Below are 10,963 nucleotides of genomic sequence, written 5' to 3'. Positions count from 1 at the left end.
GACTGTGATCTCAAATAAATAAATAAACTATATATATATATATATATATATATATATATAGTTGAAGTCAAAATTATCTCCAATTTGAATTTTTTTTTTTATATTTCCCAAATGATGTTTAACGGAGCAAGAAAATGTTCACGGTATGTCTGATAATATTTTTTTTTCTGGAGAAAGTCTTATTTAGTTTATTTCGGCTAGAATAAAAGCAGTTTTAAAACCTTTTTAAGGTCAAATTATTAGCCCATTAAGCTATATATATATTTTTTGATAGTCTACAGAACAAACCCTCGTTATACGATAACTTGCCTAATACTCTAACCTGCATAGTTAACCTAATTAACTTAAGCCTTTAAATGTCACTTTAAGCTGTATAGAAGTGTCTTGAAAAATATCTAGTCAAATATTATTTACTGTCATCATGGCAAAGATCAAATACATCAGTGATTAGAAATGAGTTATTAAAACTATTATGTTTAGAAATGTGTGAAAAAAATCTTCTCTCATAAAACAACAATTGGGGAAAAAAATAAACAGGTAGGCTAATAATTCTGACTTCAACTTTATGTAAAAATTGTTAACCTGAAAATAAAGTAATAGGTGTAATAATAACTGATTTTTTATTATATACATTTTTAAAATGTATTGTACTCCATGATGGCTAAGCTCAGTTTTAATTCCATGAATTTCTTTACAGTCTTATCAATCATTAATTTATTTTCTTCATGGTTTTGTGTCTTTAATAATCTGGGGTTACCACAGCAGAATGATGTTTTACGCAGCAGATGCTGCCCTTCCAGCGGCAACCCATCAACACCCATACACACTCACACACACATACACTATGGACAATTTTAGCACCTGTACCGCATGTCTTTGGACTTTTGGGGGAAACCAGAGCACTAGAAGGCAACCAACGTGAAAGCGGGAGCACATGCAAACTCCACACAAATGCCAACTGACCCAGCCGAGGCTCAAACCAGTGACCTTGCTGGGATGTGAAAGCACTACCTACTGTCACCGCATCACCTTATCATAATCAAAGCTGCTTAATATTTTGATGAATACACTGATAAGTTTTTTTTTTTAACAATTCTCTTAAAATGAAGTACAGAAACAAAACAATATCATTGATTTGTAATGGAATACTGTGATGCATCTTTGAATTTTATATCATCTAATTGTGCAGATGTTTTTCACGTTTGGTCAATATAATGCAGTAAACTGATTTCTTTAACTAAAAAATAAAACCATCGAACGATAGTTTAGATCAGGGAGTTCAAACTGGGGTCCAGTGAATGCTATGGGGACAGCAGCATTTTGAAAAAATAACAAATAAATAAATGAAAAAAAAGGAATTTTAATATGAATACATTTTTAAAAAATAAAATGAAAACATACCAAAACTTTTAGCTAAGATAAATAAACACATTACCATAAAACAAATAAATAATGGGTCTTGTTGCATCAAAATGACTGAACACTACTGATGAAGATGATGTGAACAACATATAAAGCAGCAGCACTTTGTGTACATAGAAAGACATTTTTAATGATGTCACAGCACATTTTACATCATACATAAAGTGCCATCATAAGCATTTTATTTGAATGAAAAACAATGGCATGAGCACATGTTGTCCCCTTCTCCCTGGGAGAGAGATGTGGGGGGATTTAGATTGTCATGGCAAAGGAATCTATTCATCTCTACAGTATTACAAAGCACCCTGTGAATGACATGTGGAATGTTCCTCTTAAGTTGTACTATCAGATTCGAGTGCGTAATATCTATTTGAAGTGTTTTACACATTGTGTTGGAGATCAGTGTTTAATAAGTGAAACTGAATTGGGTCTGAAGAGAACCTGAGATGTGTTATTAGATTTCCCTTTGTGTGATCTGCTCCCTCTGTAAACAGTTTAAGGCCATGTTAATCCACTGTCAATCGAAGATTAATTCAACTTGAACAATTTCAAACTCACTTCAGCATTTTCTATGTAAAAATACTTACAAACATTCCACTTAATAACAGTTTTTGGCATCTGACATTTTTCTCCTACTACCAACACTCAAAAGCAGTTCGATTTTCCTACATGTAGTCTAGGATTCAACAAGTCTAACTTTAAAGGAACACTTCACCTTTTTAAAAATAGGCTCATTTTACAAGTCACCTAGAGATAAACAATCAAGACACATTTTTATCCATTCAGTTGATCTCTGGGTCTGGGCGGGAGCACTTATAGCTTCGCATAGATCATTGAACCCGATTAGACCATTAGCATCTCGCTTTAAAAAACTAGTTTTGATAATTTTCCTATTTAAAGCTTGACTCTTCTCTAGTTACTATTGTTGCTGTTTACTTTACAGGGCAAAATGGCTATGAACTATAACCTCAGTCTGGTGTAATAATTGAGAAACTTTGCTGCTCTATCAGGAGTATAGTTCCTAGCCATATCAACCAAAAAAACAACAAACTTTTCATTTTCCGTTAGTGATCAGTCAGTGCAACCAAAGAAGAGTAAAGCTTTAAATAGGAAAATTGATACTTTTCCGACATTTTTGAGAGAAATGCTATTGGTCTAATCCGATTCAATGAACTATGCTAAGCTAAGCTAAAAGTGCTTCCAGAGATCGGCTGAATGGGTTTAAAAATGAAATGTAACTCAACTATTTTAAGTCTAGAGGAGGTGTAAAATAAACATTTTCCAAAACAAGTGAAGTATTCCTTTAACTGTTTACAAGAAAGAACGTTGAGAGCATTCATTTAGGGTAAGAGATTAATAAGTGACCATTTAGGTAACAGATGTTAACAGGAAACTAACACAAAACATCCAATTACTGTGGTGCCATGCTGTACTGTGATACACAGGAAACTTCTCATCTGTCACTATGCCATTAAATATGTAGAGAACCGTTAAACAGGGGCTACTGGTGTTCCTTTTCTAAATCTTCAAGTACATGCACTAAATAAGTACATATGCAGCCCTGTTAAACAAACCCAGTTGGTGGGACAAATACCTTTTGTTTTTGGTGGCAGACATTTTGAACAATCACATGGATGCACAGGAAATCACGTAGAAAGAGAGAAGTGAGGATGAGGAGTGATGCACAAGGAGAACACATCACGAACAATTCCAGAACCTCTCGCTTTCAAGTCAGAACACAGTATAAAGTAAAAGAAATAATCAATGTATAAAAAATGCATCAGAATCCCAAATACCAAACTAGTTCCTCAGCGTAGTGTTTAGTTGTCTTTTTGTATCCCTGTGTGTGTCCTGTGTTTCTTCAGTCTCCATAGCGAGAGTCCAGTGGTGTGTGTGTGTAAACAAAGTCTGAGCAGTGTGCTTTCATGACTGGTTTGAGTGCAACTCTATTTGCTCCTTAAATGGGTCCCTGATTGAACCTCATATTTCCCTCCTGAGCATGGACTTGAGAAACCTCCAAAAAATTAACAAAAACTAAAAAAAAAAGGTCCAAAACATTCATCAGTTATCAGACTTCCATGTCTGATGCACTTCCACCTCCTCTGAGACGACCAACAGGAGTTCACAGTTCTTCCCTCGAAGCTGGTGACGCAAGAACTTCCTGCGAAGTGATCAGAACGTCAGCTGGAGATCAAAGACATTTTTCCATTTAAACCCTCTGCTATTTTCTTCTTGAGGATTGCACACTTACCTCAGTTCATCAGCTGTTCCAATGGCATGAGGGCTGCGCAGTTTAGAGTCTAGGTTATAGTAAACTCCTGCCACTTCTCGCACACCAATCCAGTGCTGCCGCTTGAGGGGCAGACGCAATGGGCCCCAGCGCAAATTGGATGGCACATTCAAGATGAAACCAGTGACGTTTGGTAGTGCAATGCTACCGACGTCCCTATGGGATAACAAACATATAATATAACAAAATGAATGGCCCATTGATAGTTTATTACAGCAACCTTGTTACAAAAAGTTGCAGCTCAAAATACTTTAAAGATCTATTTGATTTTTGGTTGGTAGCAAAAATGTGCTGCAACCTTATGTGTGCAAATGATCTGGCACTGATGCTACTGACATAGAGAATAATTTTAATTTGAGTGGACTTTATGTTTTGTAACGAGCGTAAAAAAAGAAACATCAAAAACTAACGGAAACTGAAAATGCATAAAGGCACAACATGAGCCTTTAATCAAAAATACTTAAAAAATGCAAATGATAGATCAAACGTCCCTACCACATCTCCTAGATAGAAATTGTTTTTAATTTTTGGGGCATACAAATAAAGCACCCCAAAATGACACTTCTGTCATCATTACACAAGTTACAAAATTAGATTACTTTTTCAAGTCACTAATAAAGTAATGCATTGGTTTTTTATTTACAAGAAAAAACTGAAGTTACTACTTCAAAAAAGAAAAGCTAATTACTTTGTTTTCCTATGTTGAGAGATAACAGGAGAGAGTAGACTGTAGTTCTAGCTTAATTGTGTTCATTTACTCATATCATCTCACCTGCACAAAAACAGATTCTGCATTTTTAAGCAGCCTTAAAATCAATAAAAACTGTAAAATGCAAACTCAGGATATTAAATGTTGAAGAGTGTTAAACTTTTCCTCCATGCACCATTTTCTTTATACAATCCTAAAAGTTTTGTTTGAGCTGTGCCCTCAACTGTACAGACTTGTTGAGATCTATTCACTTCACTTTTTACTTTGGTCAATACAGGGCTTTACATTTTTCAAAAACATACATACATTTTTAATATGTTATTTAAAATAAGTAAGCCTTGCTTAGAAACAAAATAATAATAATTTACACAAATGTAATAAAGAAGTAAGCAACACATTACTTGTCCTAAAGAGTTACCATGTAGCATATTTAGTCAGTTGTTTTGAAGAACTAATGCAAGACCTTCCCTAACACTGCTAATAACTTACCTTCACCAAAGATGCAGGACTTTAGAACATAAGATATTTTTAAGAATGCTGATCGATATTATTTTATTTTTGTGCCACAGAAGACAAACAGATTTGGAAAGGCAAGAAGGTGAATAAAAAAAATAATTATTAAATACATTTTAATTGTTTAAATTTAAATAAACAAGCCCTTTAATCCCTGTGGTCATGTGGAATGTGAAACAAATGCATTTTTATTATCAATTAAATTAGAGTGGCATATTCCAAATATTGCAATCCTTTCCCTAACAGTTAATGTGATCACTGCTTTAATGAGGCAGACAAAAAGTGTCCGACATTAAGTCATACTCGTAAGACAAGAAATAATATCTCAAAGAGGAACCAAGCAGTCTCTTGTGACTGTGTGTAAAGGTTAATAAGTCTTTTAAAATATCAAATAATTTTACCTTTTACAATGAGGCAAGGTTAGATGAGGCTATATAATGTGGTGGAGTAACTCAAAAATGTCGCCAAAATGTTAGAATACTAATAATTAATACCTAGTTGTATAATTACCTTGTAATTTTTTTCAAATCAATTATGCTTATCATGCTGTGCTGAAAATTCCACCAATAAAAAACTTTGCAAAAATTGTGTAAAACAGACCAAAACCGATCTGCAGGCTAGCCCTTGCTCATGAAGCACAGCAATTGTTTTTCATTTTTAAGATGAAATATTTTGCAATTGTCTGTTGGTTTTATTTTGACAGGTATTGTTGTACTTTACCTTAAATGGTAACCTTCACATTTCCAGATTTCAGCGGAAATCGAAGATTAAGTGAATAGGCCAGTACAAAACTATTTTTTACTATGTATTCAAATAATAAAAGAAAACCTCAACAATAGTGTTATCAAGACTTTCAGAAATAAAGTAAAAATAGTGAGAGACTGATAACAGCAGCCATAAGAGAAAACAACATCATTAGAAACCTTGCATAAGCGATGAATAATTTGCTTTTGTAATTTGATGCAAAAATGATATAATACACCAAGTAAACAGGTGTCATAACTCATTTGTGAAAAAAAGTCCATAAAAATAAACAACACAGACTTGCACTTCTGTCTTTTGAACGATTTTCATATGCTTTTCTGCTTCAAATTTTGTAACAATGTGATTGATCTCATTGGCACATGGCCTTTAGGAAGCCTTAAAAAATATATATATATTAATAAAAAACCTTCTGGAACAAAGAACATAGAAAAAGTGGTCAGACAATCCTTGTCTAGATTTTCAGATTCAAGAATGTAAAGAAAATTTTTACTCCACTTCTGTAAAGAACATAAGCCTGAAAAAAAAGCAGGGCTTCTACCCATTCTTTTTCAAATAGGTTGAGAATATTTTTTTAATCTTTTGGTATTTATCCTGTCTTAATCTGTTTATTACTAGTTTCTAATTAATTAATTGATTAAATTCCTCAACTTTATAAATCACATGCCTGCTGGCAAGGATGAACTCCCTAGAAAAAGCAAATTTACACAAGGACATTTGTTTTCAAAAAATTAACTGTAAACAGAATTTTCTGTATTTACAGAATATTTATATTTAACATGCATATTAGACACCAAGTAAGGCTGAACAATATATCATTTGAGCATCAATATTGCAATCTGTGTATCTGCATAAGTCACATCAAGGGATTTGATTAGTTATTAATGATTAAAGGATAAATATATTATAACAGGGTTTCTGCTGGTTTCACAAAGTCTAATTTTTGACCTAATTTAAGACCATAAAGAATAACATTCCAGACTTATACAGGGCTAAACGCTAAAGATTTTTTAATGGCCATTAAGAGAAAAAAAAAATGACTTGCCATATCTAAAATGATTGCCTATAATTCTATTTAGTTTTATTTCTTAGCAACATCTTAGCCACATATATAAATAGTGTCAACAGAGCAGAACATACCAAACATCATAACAACATAAAAAACTCATAAAAAAGCACAATAAACTGTTCTTAAAAGTTTTATTCAGAAGTGTTTGTTTGTGACTGGATGGGTGTTGGATTGATTGGGTAGCTTTGCATAAACAAAGGAGACCCGTTCAAAAAGATCGTTTAAAATTAATTTAGACCTACAAGGGAATATTTCAGTCAATTTCAGACTTACGGCCAAAAATTTAGTTTTTGAAATTTAAGAAATTTTAAGACTTTGTAAGACCCTGAGGATATCCTGTATTACATATTACTTTATATTTTTGTAAACAATTTACACAAAAATAACCATGTTTTTACATTTGATTGTTCATTTCTATACTTCAATAATGGTAGACTCCCCAGAAAACCCTAAAACACTGTTAATTTACCTTTTGTTTCTTTTTTTTTGCTCTGCCACTTGTATATATGTTTTTTTTTCCCTCATAATTTACCCACCCTCTCTAGGCATCCTAGACGTATACGACTTTCTTCTTTTAGTTGATTTTTGAAACTATTCAGCAGTTTTACTGGCAGTGCAGAAGAAGCCAAATAAAGCACATTCGTCCATAATAAAAATGTATTATACAGCTCTAGGGTGTAAAAAATGTCTCTTGTAGGTAATCCATGCATTTTTGTAAAGAAAAATATCCATATTTACACTTTACAAATAGTTTTGTGTAACTTTTGGCAAGCGGCAGCTGTCGTTTTCTCCTTTTAAGGTACATTTAACACCATCAGCCAGACAACAACTGACTGTCTGTTCACTGCAGTCCTGCTTTTGTTTCAAATGTGCCTGCACTTCAAACTCAATATATAATACTAAATACCAATAAAAAAATTAATGAATAAAATTGACAAAATTTTCCTGAAAGAATAAAATCATAAACATCTAGGATGCCTCAAGGGAGAGTAAATTGGGATTAATTTATTTTTTGCAAAACCTAACCCTTTGACATTATATTCTTTTGTTTCATGTTTATCGCAATAAGCAGCTTGCTACAATTACAATAAGCTACAGTATGCAGCATTAGTATAATTTATTCAGTTTATTCTGAACATCAAATTTTGGTGGTCAACATGCAGTTATGTTCATCAAGCAAAACTCCACCGACAGAAGAAAATTTGTCAAAAGATTTCCCTTGGGGACTCTATCTTTAACAAATGTACCGTTGAGTTCTGACCTTTAGTATGCTAGCTACACATCTAAACTTTTTCATCTTTTTATGGTGTTGTTAGATATGAAAAGCTTAAAATGTACAAAAACTATGAAAATAAGTTAAGGTGTAATTTTTGGTTTGACTATTTTTTTGGTTTGTTGTTGTGATGTTATACAGTACTTGCAGACTTGTATTGGTCTGTGTTAAGCTGCTTTGACACAATATACATTGTGAAAAGCACTTTAGAAATAAAAATGAATTTAATTAAATTGATGAATGTCAATTTTTAAATCCTAAATGTGTCCCTTTATGAAAACAAGCCCTTTTTTGTTCTGCTGACAGCCCAGCACAAGTACCTTCTCTTGTCCCACCAAACTGCCTCAAATCCACGAGTCTGCAATGCAGCCATGATGACATTCACGTCATAGTTGCCATTACCCAGCATGTTTTTCTTGTGGGGTGTGACCAAAGTGCTAGGAGAGAGCCTGTAAAAAGAAAGAGGAAGCAGAAGTGTGATTTAAAACAAACAAACAAAAAAAAGTCCAACATTTGACCACTTCATTAACGATGCATCATCACTGAACTGACCTCTGGTAGATGTCCTGAAGTGCATCACGACTGAACGCCGCTCCATCCTGGAAGACATTGTTTAGCGCATGCAGAGCACACAACTCCCGATGCTGCTTTTCATGATAAATTGCAGGAGGTTGCAACGAGGTGGGGGGCATTCCAGCATTCGGCCTGTCCTCCAGCTCGGACCCACGTCCACCTAAGGCTTCTCCTTTTTGCTTGCTGACCTTCCATGGCATACAACCCAACTCCTGAAAGCCCCCGACCCCCCTCCCCTTACCAGAACATGGAGTACTCCCCATTCCTGCTGCTATGTCACCACTATCATCTCCAAAGCAACCTTCTCAGCTGCTCGGGATGAGTGGCAAGGGGAGGGGAGGCTGCTAATGTGATGAAATGTGAGCCAGTGCACCTGAATTAGTGAAAAAAATTAAGAAATCCACAAATAGAGACAGATGTATCTTCTTAGAGCCAGAATCGTTTGTGTCCTCTTTCTGTGCTCATCATGTTGTTTTTATTGCACACAAAGACTCTCCGAGCACCATAGTAACCACTAGGGCAGAGAAGTTTTTTCCGTTTTGGCTGACATCAGGGTGGAAAGGACTTACAGCTTGACTGGGAATAAATGGGTCAGCAGTACGGGACCCTAGCAAATGCCATGGTAGACCACCGTCAGGTCTGAAATATGGAACAAACAACAAGAAGAAACTGCTTACTAGAAAATATTCCAATGTTGAACATTAATAAACATTTAACGGAAAGACAGGTCCAAACACGAAGGCTTTTGACACGCAGAAGGCTAATGTGCAGTACATTAGTGCCCAGGATTACTGCATTGGGAAGGGGTGTATAAAACTTCCTGCCAGCTGACTGGATGGGTGTGTATCACACATTACCGGCTAAAAATGACATGTAACACTTGGTACACGAGTTTAAAATATATCGAGACATGGCATAACTACTGCGTTCAAGCCAAACTGACACTCTGGCTACGTGCTACTCGTTTGATAGCAACGGACAAAACGACAGCTTTCAAAGTCTCCGTGTATCTACTCGTTCACAAGACATACCTCTGTGTGCGTACGATGTGTGACTGTCTTTACTGTGTTCGTTCCTCTGAGTTAGTGTTTTCGCGTCCACTCCTTGAGTTGTTTATTCCTTTGTCTCTTGTACTTTTTCCTTGCAGCTCTCTGGCTCAACGTGAGCATGCGCAAAACGTCATTGGCTTTCCGTCGGCTTGCGTCACGAGCAGGTTGCATCCCATGGGACTGTCAAACACGTCTCATGCCCCACATTAGGACATTAATAAGATATGTTTTTTTCTTAGGTATTTTGTTTGATCTATTCTGGGCTGTGTAAACAACCCGAACGTTTGTGTTTTACTGTTTTAGCTGAAAATAAGATCCAGACATCTACTGTACATGTTGACTTGCTGTAATGTTAAACATCTGTGGCGAGTGACCTACTGTTTGTTTTCATTCAGTGCTAATGAGAAAACAAATGACAGAGCCTGATCACTTCACTCCATATGTTCTAGAAACCAGCTAGAAAACATGGAGATTGAATCTGTATGTGTGCTGGCCTTGGTAGATTAACGTTACTTAATAACTGATTTGTTATTGATTAAAGATTGCATAGTGAAAACTGTAGTGAGGAACGTATCTATGCTACTAATTTGAGGTAAAGATCGTTTTTAGACTACTTTTTTGAAGCAATAGTTCCCCAAAATTTAAATTTACTTACCGTTTACTCACACTTAAGTAATTACACACTTTATGTATACAACATAACTTTCTTCTGTTAGACACAAAACAAGATATTCCGAAGAATGTTGGGAAAAAGCAGCCACTGACATCTATAGGAAGGACAAAATAACCAGAATTTATTTCAACATTCCTAAAAATATTTGTTTTTCACATCAACATTTATAGAAATTCAGAAAAATTTAGAAGCACTTAAATGTTGAGGAAGTTAGCATTTTGGAAATAACTATCCATGTAATTTTTTAAAAAAATCCAAACATCCCAAAATCCAACATAACATTAATATAAAAAAGACACTACACTTTCTGAAAAAAGTCTTGTCGTCAATCTCAGGTGTAAGAGCAACAAATAACAATATGATTTCTAGTTGATCGTTTGGAAAAGTGGCAAAAGGTAAATTTTTCCGATGTTGAACTGCTTTCCAATCATCACAAATGCTGCAGAAGACCTATTGGAACCCGCATGGACCCAAGATTCACACAGAAATCCATCAAATTTGGTGAAGGAAAAAATCCTGATTTGGGGTTACATTCAGCATAGGATCATGTGAGAGATGGCAATACTGTATCAACAGCCTGAAGTATCAAGACATTTGTGCGGCCCATTACATAACAAACCACAGGAGAGG

The 10,963-nt window shown here is 34.9% G+C and overlaps 1 protein-coding gene across 1 annotated transcript; it reads right to left on the bottom strand.

The window, feature by feature from the left end:
- Positions 1–2,947: 2,947 nt before the first annotated feature.
- On the bottom strand, positions 2,948–9,713 carry josd1 (Josephin domain containing 1). Its single transcript, NM_001076595.2, is given in 5 exon segments — positions 2,948–3,583; positions 3,674–3,868; positions 8,359–8,487; positions 8,591–9,250; positions 9,643–9,713. Coding segments are annotated over 4 exon segments (708 nt in total). The 5' UTR covers positions 8,875–9,250; positions 9,643–9,713; the 3' UTR covers positions 2,948–3,483.
- Positions 9,714–10,963: the final 1,250 nt, after the last annotated feature.

The sequence above is a fragment of the Danio rerio genome, chromosome 12, assembly GCF_049306965.1.
Source record: "Danio rerio strain Tuebingen ecotype United States chromosome 12, GRCz12tu, whole genome shotgun sequence".
NCBI lineage: Eukaryota > Metazoa > Chordata > Actinopteri > Cypriniformes > Danionidae > Danio > Danio rerio.
This window is presented reverse-complemented; position numbering and strand designations above follow the sequence as displayed.